The sequence below is a fragment of the Phycomyces blakesleeanus genome, assembly GCF_001638985.1.
Source record: "Phycomyces blakesleeanus NRRL 1555(-) unplaced genomic scaffold PHYBLscaffold_4, whole genome shotgun sequence".
NCBI lineage: Eukaryota > Fungi > Mucoromycota > Mucoromycetes > Mucorales > Phycomycetaceae > Phycomyces > Phycomyces blakesleeanus.
In genome coordinates this window covers 1274513-1295286 of record NW_017265137.1, presented here as the reverse complement: position 1 = coordinate 1295286, position 20774 = coordinate 1274513, and the positions used below count along the sequence as shown (strand labels likewise).

General features: G+C 38.6%; 4 protein-coding genes across 4 annotated transcripts; 3 read left to right on the top strand and 1 right to left on the bottom strand.

Moving 5' to 3' along the window:
- Nucleotides 1-7618: 7618 nt before the first annotated feature.
- Nucleotides 7619-9039, bottom strand: PHYBLDRAFT_108846 (hypothetical protein; the record flags this gene model as incomplete). The annotated part of the gene is made up of 5 exons (XM_018428072.1): nt 7619-7786; nt 7912-8018; nt 8082-8191; nt 8258-8577; nt 8743-9039. Coding segments are annotated over 5 exons (1002 nt in total), but the record flags the coding sequence as incomplete, so codon positions are not given.
- Nucleotides 9040-9851: 812 nt separating this feature from the next.
- On the top strand, nt 9852-11603 carry PHYBLDRAFT_154579 (hypothetical protein; the record flags this gene model as incomplete). The annotated part of the gene is made up of 6 exons (XM_018433340.1): nt 9852-9950; nt 10143-10396; nt 10576-10739; nt 10830-10989; nt 11096-11356; nt 11528-11603. 6 exons carry the CDS (start codon nt 9852-9854, stop codon nt 11601-11603), a joined length of 1014 nt encoding a protein of 337 aa, XP_018295644.1.
- Nucleotides 11604-14266: 2663 nt separating this feature from the next.
- On the top strand, nt 14267-14745 carry PHYBLDRAFT_60732 (hypothetical protein; the record flags this gene model as incomplete). Its single annotated transcript, XM_018440687.1, has 2 exons — nt 14267-14366; nt 14462-14745. 2 exons carry the CDS (start codon nt 14267-14269, stop codon nt 14743-14745), a joined length of 384 nt encoding a protein of 127 aa, XP_018295643.1.
- Nucleotides 14746-16583: 1838 nt separating this feature from the next.
- Nucleotides 16584-18005, top strand: PHYBLDRAFT_185563 (helix-loop-helix DNA-binding domain-containing transcription factor; the record flags this gene model as incomplete). Its single annotated transcript, XM_018439093.1, has 4 exons — nt 16584-16838; nt 16956-17594; nt 17734-17824; nt 17945-18005. Exons 1-4 carry the CDS (start codon nt 16736-16738, stop codon nt 18003-18005), a joined length of 894 nt encoding a protein of 297 aa, XP_018295642.1. The 5' UTR covers nt 16584-16735.
- Between the last annotated feature and the right edge of the window lie 2769 nt (nt 18006-20774).

Below are 20774 nucleotides of genomic sequence, written 5' to 3'. Positions count from 1 at the left end.
CCTGAGTAGCAACTTCTGGAGTTTGTGTTGTAGTTTGGGTTTGACCATTATTGTCCCCGCTAGTCGCGGTGCTCTGTTGAGCAGCAGCAGCAGCAGCAGAAGTTGCAGTAGCCTCGGCTTCGGCAGCGGCAGCAGCAGCAGCAGCACGCTTCTTCTCCTCCTCCTCCTCTTCTGCGCGTGCTTTCTTCTCCTCCTCTTCTTTACGAGCCTTTTCTGCTTCTGCGACCTTACGTTCTTCTTCTTCCTTTTCGCGCTGCTTCTGTCGTCTCTTTTCTTCTTCTGCTCGGAGTTTTTTCTCATCTTCGATAGCAATAGGGATCAGAGCATTTAGAAGAGGTTCAACTAGCTTGAGGGCCTTCTCGGAAATCGTATTTCCATACATCATACGTGCTTCTTGGTGCCAGCGCTCGGCAATTGACATTGGCTGGAAGTCATGGAGAGCCGAAAGTACCTCCTTTTCTTGACTGGCACCTTCAGTATGACTACGGCGACTAGTACTTCCAAATATAGGGTTTGGTGGGGGAAGGTTATCAAACTCAAAGCTGCGTGTCATACCCCCAGGCCCAGCCTGTACATCCACACGCACAGGTCCACTATGAGCTCCTTGTGGGGCTCGGTTGAGAATATTTTCTAACATTCGTACCGCACTATTTCCAAGAATATCTTCAAACGCTTGCCAGTTTCCGGTCAAAGGAGGGGCACGTTGGCGACTAGGAAATCCAACAGTGTTGGGTCGAGATGCAATGCGTCCTTCACTGGTAGAGGCCTGTGGGTTGTTAGCCAATAAAGGGTGTGTAATTACATCGTCTTGCAAGTTAGCACCTCCGTCCATGGGAGTGGCAAAGGGTCTGGAACCTATTCCTACTAATATATATAAGAAACATATTTAGATTACATTAAATAATATATGTATCTATATATAATCTACCTCCGTCCATTAGACTGCGTCTACCCATAGGGAGACCTCTTTCGTGTCGTCGAAGAGGGACGATAGACCGGGGATGACGTGAAAGAATGTCATCATCTTCCATCAATACACCATCTGGAAGGTCATGAGCATTGAACGGAAGATCGAGGTCTGCTGCATCCAACAGCATGTCATCTCTCAGCTCACCTTCTGGCTCATCAAGATTATCAGAATCTTCGTCATCGTCAAAGTCAGACTGATCCAAAGTAGCCATATCATCCTCCTAACGCTCTACCTTTAGTTGATCTGTTTTTATATATAAAGAGTATCTGCACCATTCTTACCTCTCCGAGAGGATCAGGGATGTAACGATGATGGTGGCCATCTAACTCGTCGCCGGAATCAATCGTAACTTCAGCGCGTACAATGACTGGATCATCTTCGATATCTTCAAGATGCCATGTCATCTCGCGGCCATCTTCATCTTCATCTACGTCGTCATCCCCGTCATCTTCATCTGATAAATGTGATCCATGCCCGGAATTATCTTCATCGTCATCAACATCTTCAACCTACAAGACCAGTAAGAATCGATTAAGTGAAATTATAAAGGTACATACCTCGTCTTCGTCCATTTCAGAGTCATATGAATGTTGGTGGAAGTCCATTGAATCCATGGCTTCATCCACTTCGTCATCTTCCTCTTCCCCTTCACTCATGTCTGACAAATCACTTCCACTATCCTCATCAAATTCATCTTCATCGAAACTGTTGTGGTATAAAAGACATGTAAACAAAGACGTTATAAAACAAGAGAGAGAAATTAGGGGTTTACCTGTCTTCGCCTTCTTCAGATGTGCCCCAATCATCTGCGTCTTCTTCTTCCATAACACTTCCAGCAATCATACCCAAAGATGAGTTGCGGTAAAGATCTGGAAGAGGTTCATCACCTTCTCCATCAACACTCGGGGGAACAAAAGGCTGTTGGTTTTTCTTCTCGTCTTCTTTGGTTTGTTCCGATGCACGTTCAATCTTGATGGCAAGCTTGGTGAGCTGTTCTAGAGGACGAAGCAAAGCACTCAGAACATTCTTGGCGTGTGGATGGTTGACATCTACATCACTTATTGTGCTTGTCAATACTGACACATAGTTCTTGTCCAACATGATCTTGGCAATATCAGAGACAGTGTCTTCTTTAGTACGATGGGCAGCTCCACCAGCATTTGGGCGTGCATTTAGGATACGGTGGCACAGATCGGCTAAGCCAAGATACTTGCTGTGCTTGACGCTGAAACTGTCATTGGATGCTACGGCGTCCTTCATGGATCGAATCACACCTTCAAGCACATACTTGCGGACTTGGACCAATTCGTTTTTAGTAGCTGCATTTGTCTCCGAGTTAGGAGGTGCATCATAACACATTGCTACCAGTACAGACGCAGTCCACATTGACAGACCACGCTGACGGTTAGCTTCATCAGTTGCAGCAGAATTCATTCCACATGGCAAAAAGTCATTAATCAACATGTTGAGAAGGAAATGGCGGGGACGTGAGACGTTGTTAGAATCCTTGGTGTTGCGCTGACGACTGAACTGGTAGATATCATACTTGCACGAAGAATACGATGATACGAGCTCGACCAAGCACTGAAGAATAAAACCGGTGTAGGCGTACTTTAGAATCTCTGGGGAGTTTGCAGCTGCTTCGGCATGCTCTCCCTCCTTTATCGAGTCGGCAGAAGGCTTAGGGGTTTCTTGGGATCGAACAATTAATAGCTCATTTAGCAAGTGATAAATAACTAGCTCGGACGAGCCTGATTTAATACCATGCTTCATAGCCTCGGAAGCTAAAGCGGCAGCGGCAGAAGAGCTTGATGACGCTGTTAACTCCTTCGTTTTCTCAGAAGAATCTTCTTTTGTTTCAGAGGTTGTCCCTTCCGCAGGTTGTTCTTTGGTGATTAGCTTTATTTGACGATTGGTGTCAGATTCATCGTAGCGTGCCAATCGGCAGATACGCTTGGCAACATCCAAGAATACTTCAGGTTCACGTAACGCGGCATGTCCATTGTTGCGAATAAACCCATTTATATCCATGTTTCTAGGGCGAGGGATAGTGAACCAAACGGTGATAATATCTTCCATGGTCTTCTCCAACACAGCTCTATTCTCAATAATGTGACGCAAGATGAGAATGATAAAAGCTTGTTGTCCTTGGAATCCATCCAAGCTAGTGCGTGGCTTTGCGAACAAAAGTGGAAGACCACCCATTTCAACAAATGAAAGTGCAGACTTGTTGTACTTTGTCAAACGAACAATCACACGCAAAATTGCGTACATATCATCTCGCTTAATATCTGCCTTCTTCAACAAACCAACACAGGCACTCATCAATAAGGTGCGTTCTTCATCTGATATGGCGATTACATCCTTGGGTTTGGCAGGGCTTTCCATTGTCTCATCTTCAGAGGATTCCTTAAACTTCTTCAGTTCAACAGACTTGGGTTCATCAGCCTGGGATACAAATATTTCAAGTACAAGTAGGACTGCAGAAAGCCATTTGGGAAGAGGTTCGTCCACGGGTGTCTTACTAGCCGCATCGACCATCGAAAGCATGAAAGGCAGGCGCGAAGGGATTTTCGGCAAGACGGACTGAATAGGCTGCTCCTTAAGTATCAGGGCCAGTAGTCTTAATCGACGGCCCAATATAGCTGCCTCAAGCTCTTCTTCCTCGTTTTCACCCTCCTTCTCTTTAGAGCTCTTTGTATCTGTTGGGGTGTCTTTGACATTCGCGCTAACAACTGGTGACAAAGCCTTCTTTGTTACTGGTCCTGCTGCTGCTGCTTTTGCCTCTTTCTTAGCCAAATCTTCTTTGGCACTGACGATGCTTTCGACCAAAAGCCCCAAGATACGGATCTGGATATCTTGTTTGGTGTCGTTCTTGCACAAAACAACAAGTAAATCGCGAATTTCAAAAACTAGATCACCGCGCATATCTGCAAAGGCAAGCATAATCTCAGGAATCGTATCAGTCAATTTCTCACGAGCCTCTTTGAGCAGGCGCGAATTCTCGAGGGCTTCTTCTTTTTGTTTTGCTTTTCGCTCGGCGGCGGCGCTGTCGGGTACAGTGTCTTCTTCCATAGATGAAGATCGTTGGTCGGGCGAACGGAGAGTGTCGAATGCAAGAGAAGTCAGGGCATTCTCAAACTGATCGAGTTCGTCATCGTCACCTTCTTCGTCATCTTCTTCTTCGTCTTCGTCGTCTTCGTCGTCCTCATCATGGTCTTCATTGTCACTGTCTTCGTCTTCGTTTTCGCTGTCATGTTGAGATCCATCTGAAAAATCATGGGAGTCGCTGACTTCTGGAGACTCTCCCTGATTCAGATTTTCTTCTTCCTCTTCTCTACTTGTTCTTAGTTCTTGTGCAGTTGAAGGTTCGGTTACAATAGGGCGAGTGGTATTATTGTTGTTGTTGTTGCTGTTTGCCGCACCACTAGGTCCGAATGGCTGAGTGGGATGGCTAAACATGTAGTCGACGGCACGGGAGACCTGATTGTTGCATCGAATCAAGGCATGCTCTGCAACAGCTCTGTCAAAGCCCATGTCGACAAGTGTCTGGATTCCCTGTTCATTTGCAGTAGTAGGTGGGCGAAGAAGGCCAAATGGAGAGTTAAAAAATGATGTTGTGGACACGGGATTAGGGGTAGCAGCCCGGGTATTGACCTCTCCCTCTCCCTTCATCATTTGAGTAACAAGTTTGAGGAGAACGCGAAGAACTGGTTTAGAGAACTTGTGAAGTTGGGGGCTGTCAAGGAGACGGGCAACTGAAGATATCTTGAGTTGGACTGCAGTGATCCATTCATGGGGGTCAAAATAATCTGGTGCACCACGGTCCTTTTCTTTGGAAGTTATAGAGGGAGTATATGGGGAATCGTGAAGTAGTTTTGGTGAGCTGAGGTTAAGTAGTGCTGTGAGGAGTGTCTCAATAGTACACTCTATACGGATCAGGAGGTCCTTTTGCGCGTCTGTGCGTGAATCATCAGGTATAGCATAAAGCACTATAGCAGTTTGCCAAATATTTTCAAGATCACTGCAGAGTAATTCTGTGCCTCCCTGGCGGTCGAATGCAATTGCCAGATGAGTCTGGAGGAATGTCTGAGAGCGTTCATCCAAGAGAAGAAGGGAAGTGGTTGCGTAGACGGAAGTGAGGTAATCATATTTACAAGCGAGAGAGCCAGTTTCGGCTGTCATAGCATTAGCCCAGGTGATATTATCTTTAAGCAATTGAGCTACAAGGTCAGCTAACTTAAAGGCCATGGTCTTTTGGTTAGCATCCATTGCACGGCGTGTGACGGAGACCTTGATCAATCCATGCACAACTGGCAAGAAGGACTGCGAAATATCGCTCAATAAAAGCTTGAGGCGTTTGACATTCAACATTCGTGGGTCTGTAGGATCCAACGTATCTCCCTTGTCCGCAGAATCCGAAGAATTTTCTGATGAGATGATTTCATCAAGTATTAGATCAAACCCGTGTATTCCGAGAGAATTGTCGATTCTTCCGGCTGGCTTCTTTATGGGTTTGGAGAGGTACCATGCCTTGGGCAAAGATTCCTTGAATAAAACAGTCTCCCACACCATGGTTCGGTATAATTGACCCAAGAGTGTAATGAGGTTGTTTTTTCCAGGAACCTCGAGTACTTCTGCCAAAAGAGCAGCGCCGTTCTTTCCGTGACTAAGGATTGATGAGCAGCATGTGTTGGAAAGAAGGGAGGCTGTGCCGTGTAACACAATGAGATTGTGTAAAAGCTCATTTCCACGGTTAATTTTGGCAGTTTCATTTTCTAAAGCAAAACAAATAGAAATGTATTTGAATTAATAAAGCCATTCAACTGATTTTTTTTACAGCTTGCTTATTTATGCATCGTACCTCTTATTTCGACATAGGGGCGCATCAGACTCTCCCTTGCTGGTTCTTCTTCTTTCATAATAAATTCAGCTGCCTTTCTAACCTTTGAGGCGATGAGAAGAGCTGTAGGCACAGGGTTAATTTCGCTAATCATTCTGAACAGATATGACAGAGAATCTGATGCAATTGTAATAGAGAAATCGGCAGGAAGCATAGGTAAAAAGTAGTATTCAAGCAGTTGCTCGGTGCAGTTATCTTTGATTAATCCACGGATATTGGTCTGATTCTGGAAAAGTCCTTCCAGGAACTAAACATACATACATACACAAACGCACGCACGCATGTAAGTATTAATGTAACCCTGAATTTAACCCTCTAAAATTCAAACTAACAAGAAAAAAACAACACCAAATTGACCTTTTTTTTGTACTTACACGTGAGATGAGATCAATAAACAGTACAAGCATGCACTCTGATTTTTCTTCCTTCTTTTGCTCTTCCTCCTGCTTTGGTGCTTGCACTTGAGTCGAGGCTTGCCCTGATTTTTCCACGGCTCCGTTATTGTCAGATTTTTTGTCTCCAGTATCCATTGTGTCTGTAATGAGCTGGAGTTGATGGCTGTTATCACTTGGTTTGCCCAATGGACTTTTGCCGATTTCTTGAACTTTGGTCATTAGTCGGAGGACACATTTGAAAACTTCTGGCTTGAGTGAAGGATGATGGCGGACAAGCTCATCCATGTGACTACCAAGTGATGTTGCATGATCAATTTCTAGAGGATTGCGAACATAATCTGGACGTGTAATGAGATCAAAGAAGTGTGGCAATGGATTTGCCTCATTAAACATCTCAAGACCCTTTTCATTAAGACAGAGAGCTCCGAATGCATTGACAGCTGCAATTAGCACCTCGCTGTTTGGATTTTCATACTTTGTGATTGTTTTGAGGAATGCTTGAGGGAGATTGGCTTCTTGGAGAATAGGCAACGATGTGGGTTCGTTGTGAATGAGGGTTGTGTGAACATTGATAGCAAGGGCGAACACGCTATTGCCGAATACTTTAGGATTTTCTATGATCTCTAGCAGGGTTGTCGGTACAGAAGAATCGATAAGATTCCGTAGTCCATCGGCTGTTCCAGACGACTCCATCATTCGCAGCAAGAATTTTAACATAGCCTTGACAGCTGACAGACGATGATAAGGCGCTAGTGCGCCTACAGGGGCTTCATTATCGTCTGTGGTTGTGGTTGTTGTGGTTGTTGTGGTTGTTGCTGTGGTTGTTGTTGCTGTTGATGTCGTTGATGTGGATGATTCTGTTGCAGATGTAGACACAACACCCTGCATGGGCTGGGTGTCAGCGTGCTTGATGCAGTATTCCACCTCGGTTTTGGTGCGCGCCAAAAGCACATCAAGCCCATTGGCAGCGCAAAAGACAGTAAAAGAAGTGACGAGGGAAGTAACAATGGTATCCAGAAGACCTACTACTTTGGTAACACTCTGTAAAAGGTGTTAATTTTTTTTAAGAAAGTATATATCATTATTATCATTAGTATTGTAATTCCTTTTTTTTATTGGCTTTGATAAATTCTTTTCAGGTTGATATATTTACCTTGATTTGAATGGAAGGATCTTGATTCTCCACCACATGCAGCAGAGTCGGGATGATTCCCGCAGACATGAGCATTGGGCCGCCTGTCTGGGTTTGTAAAAGATGCGACACAAAGGCAAACAGTGCCTCTGAGAACTCTGTTGGATAGACTGCCGTTGTTTCCGGGTTAGATTATTAGGACTTAAAGACTTTTATATTTAATAAGTGCCCTTACCATGTTCTATTTCGGGAGTATTGATTTTCCGTAACATCTGCATTAAAACACCATGATTCGCAGAGGCATTGACGGCAGCCAGCATCTCCGGGAGCTTGCCCCGGTATCTGGCCAATGCCTCTAGGGCATACAGGGCGCATGTCTGTACCTCCTATAACAGCAGATAAACTCAGCACTATGACCCCTTTTTTTTTCCTGCTTTGTACAAATAGGTCATATAATATAATATATCTATTTATCTATTTATCTATATGTATGTATTTATCTATATCTTACCACTGGCATGGCCTTTTCAGGCTGAAGTAATTCGACTATGCTTGTGATGAGTTGCGGATCGTACTGGAACACGCGTGTGTGTGCTCCTGTCTCAGATACAGTATGGCCTACAAAATTGTTTAGCATTCTTTTTTTTGTCACAGATTCAAACCAAGACAATATATCTTTACCCATAATGGCCAATGCCAGCAAACGAATAACTACTAGCTGTCGTCGAGAGGTAGGGTTTGTGATATATTTTGCGATACGGATTCCATTGGCCAGGGTAAGTTTGTCATCCCTTGACATTGTGTGTGTTTTGACAAAGTCGTTGTAGATATCTGTACAGCTTCTTGTGTCGCCAGACACATCCAACTTCACCAACTGAACACCTTCCTCTGTCCCGTTGTTCTCAACAGGTGCCTTGTTTTGGTCGTCTGAGAAGCGATAGAACTTCATCTTCACAACCGTCATATCGTCGGTTATCTCCATATCATCCCTGCAGCACTGCACGATGTTCTTACACGAGCCCCAGGCTGGCACCATAAATGATATATGCTCGTGCGGCGGGTTGAAGTTGGATCTAATAGCCCGCGGGTTGTTCACACGCTGAGCGGGGCGTAAGATAAACCGCAGAACGGCCTCTGTTACATCAAGGTCAAACGTATTGAGAAGATTGCACATTTCCTTTTAATCCATAATAATAACAATGAAAAGGTTATCAGTTTCTGGTCTTTTTCTTTTCTTTTCTTTTCTTTTGTCGTAAAAAATAAAGTAAAGAAAAAAATCCCTCGTGAATCCGTTGTAATATAGAGCTTATCAAAATTTGTACGTTAAAGACACAAGACTCACATCGTAAGAATTGTAGATATTGCGATTTGTGCAATTTTCAAACAATACTCGAGACAAGTTGGTGATGGCTAACACCAATTTTTTGGTGGGTGCGTCAAAGTCCCGGGACTGGATCTTGCCTTCAATATCATATTCTTTGCAGACACGACTCAGAATACTATCGAATCTATCCAAGACAGCTACCCAGTGAAATAAATCACCGCGTGGAAAGGTCCAATGAAGAACAGTATTAGCTTGATTAGGAATCTGATCTTCAGGTCCCTCTTCAAGCTGTTTAATCGTCGAACGCAATAGAGGCGGCTAATTCGAAAACGATGAGCGACTGATTTTGTGTTGAAGGCGTAAGAGTTTCTTACCAGAGGAGCGAGCTTCTTTGAGGGCGTCTTCTTGATTTTCATGATCTTAGGACTATGGGTTACCAAAATATATATGTATATATATAAAAAATAAGGTAAAAGAAGAAGAATAAAAAAAGAAGAAAAAGAAAAAAAAAAGGCCGCGTAAAGAATGTCAGCAGGATGTCGACAACAATTGCAAAACAAGTTTTCTTCTTACTTGCAAGAGAAATTCTAGTAATCTCTATTACTTGTCGTGTTCGTTAGATTCCTTGCGTGTATATGTATGTATGGATGGTGTGTGTGCTGTAAATTATATATATGTATGTATATAAAGATAACTAGAATAATAATGGCAATGAACAGCTACAAATCAAGGAAAGCGCAAAGACAAGTTGCCGCAGTGAGGAGGTGGTGGTGGTGGAGGAGGGACCTTTCTTCAAAGACGACTAAAACACGTCACTCAAGCAACTCCATTCATTATAACCCCGTCGTATTCTTCTTCCGCTCACTTTTTCTTTTTCCCTTCACTTATTCTTTTCTTTTTTTTTTATATATATCTTCTTCTTTAATCGAATCATGGATGGACTTGTGACAGAATGCGATGACCTTGGCAATCGCCAGCAGACAATGCATGACGACATGTTAGCAAAGCTTGAGGGTTTTAAAACTCTCTTAAAAAATACAAAAGACTCGATTGGCACAGGTATTTGTATCAGTACCCCCGCAGGTCAAGCACTTATATGATCAGACGAAGCACAGAACTTGCAGACTATGCAGCTCCTCAAAGCCAAAGCAAAGAAGTTACAATTTGGACGTCAACAAAAGGAGTTCCAGTCAGCATTGTCCAAGTTTGGAAAGGATATTGAACGTGTAAATAATAGCTGTTATGTTTGATGAATTGTATATACATATATTGGTTTTTAGTATTGTCTTTACTCACAGGATCATTTGTACTTGTCGTTGTGGGCTCTTTTTTTATTTCTTTTCTTGCTGGGGTGAAAAAAAAAACTTTGGTGTATATGTGTATATATGTGTGAATGGTCTGTACATGTTGTGGTGTAGAAATTCAAACAAGACCTGTCTGTCATTTATCATCCAGAGGCATTTTCGGGCAAAGAGCATTTGGTGGGCCGCGCATTGGCAATGCATTTTATTCGTCAAGGTCAATTTGACCTGTGCGACGCCTACATGAAAGAAGCTGGCATTCAGCAGGACAACACACTTTATGCTATGACAGAGCATCTTAAAAAAGAGTTTCATCGAATGTATGCCATTCTAAAAGAATTGGAAGCTCACCATCTTGATAGTGCTATTGAGTAAGTATTAATATTCTTATTACCCTCATATATAAAATAAAATAAGAGAGGGGGGGAGGGAGGGAGGGAGAAAATTGCCAAGAATGTAACCAGCATTGTTAATCGATTTTTTTTGTTGGTAATAACATTATATTATTATTATTATTGTTGTTGTTGTTGTTGTTGTTATTTTACATTAGATGGGCTTCTGCAAACCGTGAAGCCCTTGCAAAAGATTGTAGTAGTCTTGAATTCAATCTTCATCGTCTTCGCATCTTACAACTAAAGCAGGAAAGAAGCACACTTGAGGCCATTCAATACACTCGAGCACACTTTGCACCATTTGGAGATAAGCATTTACCAGGTATATAGATAGATAAAATATATTTACATATATATTGTACACAATTCTTGTGTACTTTAGGAGATATTTCATTCATTTGCTGTATCTTAGAAATTAAACGTTTGATGACTGGTATTATTCAATCGTCAATCAGTGAATCAAAATACGTTGATCTCTTATCTCCCACACTGTGGGTGGATATTCGCCAAGAATTCCAACATGATTTCTGTTCGTTATTAAACATGAGTGCCGAAAGTCCTCTATTTGCAAGGTAAGCTTTATTTTATATTTATATTTTTTTGAATGTGTTATAAAAGAAACCTTTTAATTATCAAATGTTTTGGATGCTAAAATTCAAAATCATAAATTTATAAAAGTGCTTTGGTTGGCACTACAGCTTTACCCATTATTCTCAAACTATATAAGATCATGAGCGCTCGCAAGACAGGTTGGAGTCAGCAAGACGAACTAGCTGTTGAAATCCCGCTAGAAGAGGAGCTTAGATTCCACTCTGTATTTGCTTGTCCGGTGAGTAAGGAACAGGCAACAGATGAAAATCCACCAATGATGATGCCTTGTGGCCACGTAATTTGTAAAGAGAGTTTGGCGCGTCTCAGTCGAAGTAGCCGTTATGGAAGGTAAGATACAAAAGAATATATATATATATATAGTGAAAATAGCGGTGTGTGCTGTACTGCGCTTTACTGTACTGTAATGTGATGTGATGTGATGTGATGTGATGCGACGGGTTATTCTTTGGTGCTTGGCTTTACAACTTGGTACATTCTGCTCACCAGCAATTATGACAGAAATGCAACACGCTTTAAATGTCCTTACTGTCCGTCAGAAACTTCCGTCGATCAGGCTATTGAGGTCTACTTTTAAATAACCTCTTTTTGTGCTTTCTTTTGAGCGTATGTTTTTTCTTTAAAAAAAAAGACAGACAGACAGAAACGTCAAATGTAAAGACTATATACTTCTTTAACTATTCCTTTTCCTTTTCGTTTACAAACAAACAAAGGGGGAAAATTCATTAATAAATAAACTTGTATAATATTCTCAAGGTCTCCTTTTTCTACAGAGTATGTTGTTGTAAAAAATGCTTGTACTGAATAATACTTATAATAAAATTCAATATGTTTTTATTTTATTTTTATTTTAGGTATCCAAAACGCTAAGCAAATTGATACTGGCACTAAAATATACACTATGTGTAATATACTGTTTTCAGATTTTATTAAACTCTAAATGCGTGTTATTGTTATTACTACTATTTTTATTTCTATTTTACTTTCTCTGACTTGGCTGATACATAAGGTGCGTATCTGTGTACGTTTCTGCTTAATATGTGATTTTGTATCAGCACAATTGTAAGTCTTTTTATGCCAATATTTATTTTTCACTTATTTCTCGGAAACAGATCAAGACTATTCTTATATACTAGATTAAATTGGAATAAATGCGTTACTGCGTATATGAGTGAGTGAGTGAGTGAGTAATAGGAGTGAGAAAGAAATATAAACCAAGGGTAGGCAGCATTAAGCAAGAGAGAAAGAGAGAAAAAGAGAAAAAGAGAGAGTATTGGAAGGCCAGATCTGGACATACTTATAATCCAAGATATTAGGCTTGCAAATATAATATTCACATAAAGACCTTCTTTTTTTTGATATATTGAATTTGGACTGACATAAATAGAAATAGAGAAGGAAAGAAAAGAAAAGGACCTCTCCAGAACATGGAACCATTACCCGGCTGAGTAAGTTAAAAAAGAAGAAGAAGCTTGGCGCATCTTGTACATCAAGCATAGACATCTTTAGCTGTTCTATAATAAATCCCTTGTTTGTGTTGCTACTACATGCATAAATTATGATTTGTATTTTACCGATCTATAAGAATCACAGCCACCAGAGATACATATAATCATTTAAGATTTGATCACATATAGTATATTTTTATCTTTGTTTGCATGGCTCACTATATGTCTATTCAGTATAATATTTGAAATATATCCAAATCACACATATATATAAATAAATACACACTCTAAAGTTCTTTAGAATCGTGAAATGATTTTTTAGGCTTCAAATGTCGCCACACCAAACAAATCCTATAAAATTATATTCAATTTGGCCCTTTTTTTTATTTTACTTTCTTTTGTTTCTTTGAGGGATATTCTGGTAACTTTTATTGATATTTGATCGTAGCCTTTTTCTTTGTGTGTGTATGTGTTTCTGTCTTCTACTGTATCAAGATGCAATCTCAAAGTCGACAGGCTGCATAAAAAGTATGTTTCTGCGCCAATTTTTTTTTTCATTTCTTTTCTTTATATTTTTATGAGGCTTATCTCTTTTATTTTCTATAGTATAAAAGTATGTTTCAGATGTGATGATAATGCTGTAATTTATTTAGCTTTAAATATATGTATTAATATCTTTGCTAAATTTTAGGTAATTATGATTTATAGGTTCTCGAAGATTGTATCTATCAAATTCAGTTATTTTCTCACAAACAAACAAACAAAGACTGTAGCTTGGAATACTTGGTTTATTTAGTCAACCTTTTTTTTGTGCATTTTTGTATGTAAAAGAGGGATATCACAAGTGTCTGAAGATGAACTTACAAATAGTGTACCATGCCAAAGGTGTATTGGATATATATATATCTTACAAGTACAAGTTAAAGTAACAAAAAGAAATGTTCAATATTCAGAGAGTTTGGCTGTCATTATTCCAATATATTTTTGTGAGCTCACTAGGACTTTGGTGGCTAAGAGTTCCTATTGAAAATATTGCACAAGCCTTGAGTTGACCCGAAATAGTTTGCCTGTAGATCTTGTTACTCTAAAAAAGCTTTTTGTTTTTGTTTTCGTTGCTGTTGTTGTTAAGGATGGTTTTGATGATGATTTCTGTACACGAATGATCCTTTACCAGCCCCTTGAATTTTGGATTTACTTTCTACAGAAACCGTAGAAAGAAATTAAGTTGTTCAGATTGTCTAGATTGCCTATGCTTTCTAGGTAATCAAGTAATAATCTTGTAGGGTGATAATTGACTTGTACAGTGTGGGGAGGAGTAAGAAGAAGAGTAAGAGGAAGAGTAGTCTGTAGCGTGAGCTCATTATACTTTGCTAACATACTACTTTTGATTCGACTAAAAAGAAAGAGGAAAAGAAAGATAAATTATTTATAGACGATATACATATAAAACGTAATGCTTTTAATTTGGTGGCCAAACAAAGCATCAGCCTCAATGGCGGTGTGCTATTTGTTTAGATATAAATACATGCCTATACATACACATGTATTTATAAATGTTCAGCTAATGCACGCCAATCTTCTCACTTAAACAAATAGGCAATAGCAGGATATAGATACAAATATATCTTTGTGTGCATGTACAGATATACACATGCAAGTATATAATCCAAAGAGTATAAATATGATTCCAGTCTTAATTCTGTCTTTGTTTCCTGTCTTTCATAAATCGTATAAATTCCATATATACACCCTCTTTCATATTACTATTCTTCTTATTAAAATAAAATAAAGGATGCATTTTAACACATTGACCGGCCTTGTCCTGACTTTCGTTAGTCTTTGTTCTGCAACCCACTTTATCGAACCAGGACGTTTCACAGTCTGGGAGACAGGTAATAAAACATAAAAAAATTAAGTATTAAAAAAAATTCTTAAAAAAAATGGTCATCTCACACAGTTTAAATATATATTGCATCGTATTATAAAGGATCGACAGTAGAAATCAAGCTTGCCAAGGGTTATGCAAGCACTGGAAGTGTTCACTTGTCAAACAACGGTGGATTTCTGCCCAAGAACCTGGGGTACGTTGTTAAAGACACTGCTTTTGAAGGACATACGGTTTACAAGTTCAAAGTATGGGATGAGCTACCAGAGGATAAGACCTATCAGTTGAGTTTCAACCCAGGCACAGAAAGTGGAAATGCCACAAACGCCATCTCGCCGCTCTTTACAATCAAGAAACCTTGTGGCAAAGGAAAGCGAGATATTTAAGGAGACACCGACGATTATTTGCAGTGATGATGATCTTCTTCCTCTTCTTCCTCTTCTTCTTCCTCTTTTCTTTCTTCTTGTTCCTTTCTTTTTACCATTTTATTGAACCGATGTATTAAACACCCTTGAGGCACATTATCTGTGCCTGTAGCTCTTTTGCAATGATTGCTTCTATATATATACACATTTATATTTATAATAATAAATCAAGAATAAAAATATATATAAAAAATTAAAAGAAATATATGCGTAATGCAATGTAAGAGTCAAATACAAATGCAGGGGCAAGATGCTTAGATAAATAAATAAGAGAAAGAAAGAAGGAAGATTGAAGAAATAGAAAGGCTAATGGAGAGGTAAAGTCATATAGATTAAGGGGAAGGGAGAGACGTGCTGGTTAAGAAAAAAAGTAGAAATTGTATTCAATACTTTAAATCATCTTAAGAATTTGTATTAAGCATTATAATTTAGCCACGCCTCCTTTCATTCACTCTAAGTCAAAAGAGAGAGAGAGAGAAAAGGGGGCGATAAAAAGGAGTTAATACATAAAGAGGTTTGTTAAAGTTGTATAGACGCAACTGTTGGTAAAATAAGAGTTTGAACTACAACAGAATTACCAGCACAGCCTTCAAATCCAACACCAAATACATATATAAAATACTTGGCAAATGTCGAGGTTTTATGATCTTATTCTTCTTTAACTTTTTGATCTATTTTATTATGAGATTTGTATATATTATATGCTTTCAAGTAACTCGTTCAAGACTTATAAGGCCAGGTTGTGCTTTGGTCAAGCTACACTTTGTAAAGATTTTTTTTAATATTCTTAAATAATAAATAAATAAATAAATAAATATAAGACCAGAGAACCATTATATATGATCATTATAAGCATAACATATCTTCTTCTTTTCCTCCTCCTCCTCCTCCTCTCACTCCCTCTCCTTTTTTTGCCTTAAGCAAGATAATTTATAGCTATACAATATATATACACATATTTATACATAGACTGTAGTATACAGTAGATATGCTTCTTTCATATTATTGTTTCTATTTAATAGATTAACTTTTTGTATTCTTGATTTCTGCTTTATTTGGCTGGATTTGTAAACGGGGAATCAAGTAACCAACACAGACTTTTTTTATGTGTATTTATAAAAGAAACCAATTAACTAGACGTCTGTTACACTCGTACAACGGTTAGGACACCAAAGGTCAATGTGTAAAAAAAAAGAAGAAAAGACAACACTCAACGCTACCAATCAAAGCACAAACCAAGACAATAAAGGATCTGCCCGAAAGAAGAAGAAAAAAATGATTTCTAAGGAGTGAAGAGAAAAACAGATACACAAAATATTAGATTATATCTAAAGAGTGTTTTGTGCCTTGATTGACTTTACATTTTCTGAATAAAAGTATACATTTATTGGGTCTTTTTAAAGATGTATGTCATTAGAAAACAGCCTTATCGGTTCTCTTTCCTTTGGTCCTTTCTATAGGCTATATAGTGTAAATTTGGTTGGTCGTTTGGATAGAAAACTGGTCCCAACCGTAAAGGCAACAAGACTATCAAGAAAAGAAGAAAAATAATAATAAAGTAAAGTAAAATAAAGTCAAAATTCAACGTATTATAAGTGTAAAAAGGGGTGTATTTGTTCTGTACTACATCATTCACTGGTTCAATGTATATATCACCTATTTTTTTTCTAATCTTTTTGGTATTCTTCTTCTTCTTTATTCTCTTCCTCTTCCTTTTATCGCGCCTACAGTCCTTTCCTTTCAGGATACTCTTCCCCCACACATTCTCTTAAACAAACCTCTTCGCTCTTTTTCCCTTCAAACAACCTTGTTCCACAAAGGAATAAACCTTTCTTCGCAATACCTAGCCCTTCAAATAACCAAATATCCCTTTTCTATATATTTTAAATTTATTTATTTATTTTTTCAATATATATATATAAAAATAATAATAATAATAATAATAATAACTATGAATACTTTGGAATCCGAACTCGGCTTTGATGATTACATGATGTCCTCAAGCTTCACTCATGGACCCAAGATGGTCTATGATGATCAATTGTACCCTGCTGGTAAGATTTCTTATTTTATTTTATTTTATTTTATTTTATATATACTGCCCTTACAATCTAGGAGAAAAAAAATAAGTAGAAAATATATAATTGCCTATAGACTTACATTCTAAATAGGCTATGGTTATGTAAACGATGGAACGATCATGAGCTCTGTGCCCATCATCTCTCACCATTACCAACAGCAATCGTTAATGCCCCCTGTCACCTTTGACGTGTATTCTCAGACTCTCTCTCAACAGCAACCCTCTAGTCCCGAATCGGCCTGTTCTCGTCTTTCACCTCCCCTGACAACACCTTCATTGTTTTCCAGTTCACCTATTACCACTACGACTGTTGCACCTTCCCCTCTCATGCCCTCCACCTCTACTTCTACTTCTACTTCTACCTCCACTTCCACTTCCACTTCCACTTCATCGTCATCTTCGTCTTCGTCTATTCTCAATGAAAAGATTGCTCAGGTTAACCGCTTGCCAGAATCATTCTTACCCGAGTTCCATCAATACTCAAAGGAGGCTTATGAGAATGGGTCTTCTCAGAATCGGAAACGAAAGAGACAAACCAAGTCCAACGATGAGGATGATAATTCGTCGGAAGCTGAAGATGATATGGATGCGGCCGAGGTCCGCCGTCAGGTCCACATTCAGTCTGAACAGAAGCGTCGTGCCCAGATCAAAGATGGCTTTGACCAGCTTCGTCAGCATTTGCCTGGTTGTTTAACAAAGAAGATGAGCAAGGCCGCTCTCTTGCATCGTAGTAAGTGTACATCTTTCTTTTATAATTACAAAAAAGTAAATATTGCTATATTCATTCATTCGTTTACTTACTTATTCATTGATTTACTCTAACATTTCTTTCTTTTATTTTTCTCTTTCTCTTTCTCTCTATACAATAGCTGTACAACATCTCCAGCATCTCAAAAAGACACAATCCGGGTTACTTACTTCACTTGACAAACTTGCAAAAGACAACGAAAATCTGAGAAAGTAAATCATTACTATTATTATTTTTATGTGTATATTTTTGATAGGCAAAAAAAAACACAACAATTTTTGGTTGGTTAAACAAACGTTTTTTTCTTCTTCTTTTTGCTGTGTAATCATTAGGTTTCAAGACTCATTTTTACAGAAGCAGGCCCTTGAAAGAATGTACCCAATGGGCATGTAAAAAAATACAAAAGAAGAAGAAGGAAAGACGAAAACCACAATGATAACGACAGTGACAATGCCAAAGACACCCAAAAGCAACAACAACAACAACAACGAATCAAGAAAGGCCCAGTCAACACATCAAAAGATCGATCGATTGATTGATTATCAGAATTTACCTTGTGGTTATTTCTTGTCAATTGAATTGAATTGAATTGATTGATTAATACTTCCTTGGTAAAAAAGCAATCATTGTTTCTTGTCTTTGCTTTTCAACCCCCCCGCTAGCCCCCTCTCTTCCATATTCCTTTCTTATGTTGTTGGTGTTGTTGGTGTTACTGTTTTTTTTTTTCAATCTACATTTTTCTTCCCCTTCTTCTTCTTTTTTTTTCATTTTCTATTACCATTCACTACAACTACTTTTTTCGCCTTCTTTCTTCTTCTATATTCATTTTCCCTTTTTTTTTCAAGCCCCATAAGTAAGTATCTTCTTCTTTTTGTCATAGTTCCTTTGATGCATTCCGAGTCACCTCGCTTCGTAGATAGTCATTTCTCTGTCGCAATGATAATTGCCTCAAAAAAAAAATCCCCCCCCCCCCCCCCTTCTTCCTCTTCCTCCTCATTTTTTTGAAGGTCAAGGTTGTCCTTTTTCTTTTTTATTTTAATTTCATTTCATTTCATTTTATCATTTTTTTTTATGAAATCCGACAACCTTGCCTTCTTTTTATTTTTTCTTCTATATCTTATTTTGTACCCACGTAGTAAGTCAGCGTCCTTTAATCTTTTCTTCTTCCTATTCGGCCTATTTTTTTTTCTTGTGTCTATGTTCCCCACTCCCCCACCCCATTTCTTCCTTCTCTACCCCCCCTTTTTTTTATTATTATTATCCTCTCACCCCTTTTCTTCTTCTTCCTTTTTACCCCACCGCCGTACATGCTCTCTTTTGAGCCTCTTATATATACAAATATATATATATAAATACATATATGAACGAGTAAAAACAAAAAAAAATATAATACATCCTTTCATTCATTTTTGATTTCTTCAATTCTGTGCTCAAACATACACACACACACAATTGAGTTTTTTTTTTTGTTTCAATGACTGAACGTGGTGTCGGTCCATTGTGTAACCTATTAATGCCCGTGTGCCTTGTCAAAAGAGAGAGAGAGAGATAGTTATCTATAATGCTGCGGGATCGCGTCTAGTGTGTTTGTATTTTGATACTTTTTTTTTACACACACCAAAAAAAAGTAATATATTGTTAATAACAACAAATAGTTTAGAAACCATGGCAACTATTTTGTTGCTATGAACAAATAAATTTTAACAAGAAAGAAAAAGGATATTTTAATAATAATAATAATAATAATAATAGTGATCAAGTAAAAAAAAAAAAGAAGTTAAAAAGAAGTAGAAGAAGAAAAGGATGAGGAAGAAAGAGATTAGGACACGCCAAGTCCCATGAGTGGGGGTTTGTCGTGTCTCCTTGGGGTCCCCTAATTGAGCAAGGCCGTCTTGGCACAAACACATGGTGGAATTGGGAGAAGCCTCAAGTGACAACAGACGCTGTGTAACACGGCCATTTCCCTGTTGGTCGGGCAGTTACCATGGTTACTAACTGCTGTGCATCCATGCGGGTGATTACAAGTCACATATGTCGCCAAACAATTGCTCTCTTCTTTTCTTTTTCTTTTTCTTTATATTAATATTGGAATCCGCATTTTTACAAGGAAACCAAGGAAAGACAAGAAGAAGTTGTTTTAAAGAAATAAGGAAAAATACTAGAAGCAATTGAATTCTACACATACCAAATTCAAGTCTAAAATTTCTCAGGACTATTTTATTTTTCTGAGCGGGCCGAAGAGACGAGCGGATCTGATAATTTGAAGCGGTCTTATTGGGTTGCATTGATAATAAGCCAATCACAGCACATGAATTGCATCATGAGGGGGGGGGGGTAAGGAAAGACAAAAAAAAATATAGAGAGAGAGGGGAGCGGGTGGCAAGTGGAGGATGTCTCTTCATTCACAAACTTTTTCTCAGGAGAAACCTAGTAACCCTTTGTTGCCCAGATGAAAGCGGGATTTATAATGAAATAGAAAAGGGACGTGACCAAAAAAAGTGTTGAATCTATTAATAGTTCTTTTTTCGGGCAGGTCAGCCAAGTCACTCACGAGTGGGTTTGAAGAGATAGATAGATAAAGACAATAAGAGTGAATAAGAGAAAAAAGTGTCTAGAGACAGATATCACTGAACATTTAGTAAAAGGCATTTGGTTTCCGATCCTTTGGGCAACAAGCTCAGCATATCTCAGGCGACTTTTTTTTTTTATTATTTTTTAGATTCTTTCTATCAATCTCTCCTCCCCCCCCCTCTTCTCTCTCACTCTCATTATCAATCACTTTCTTTCTCTCTCCTACGTCTATAGTCAAAGTCACTTTTTTTTTTCTTTTTCTTATTCTTTTTTTATCTTTTTTTTATCTTTCTTTCTTTCCTTCTTGCAAAGTTCTTTTTTAGACATCCCCCCAAAAAAAAAGTCCTTTCTTCCGGAACATAACCCGAAGAATCACTGTCCCAGCTCTAAGCCTCCCAGGAAACTGACACAAACCACCCCTCTCCCCCCAATTTTAAGCAAACGTACGTTTTCCCCCTTTCTCTTGAGTGCGTAAAGAGCCAACATTTATATATACAAATATAGACATATATATATATATATATCTGTATATGCATATATAATTTGTTTAAAAGATCTCATTACTTACTATTGATGTAATATAGTATAATA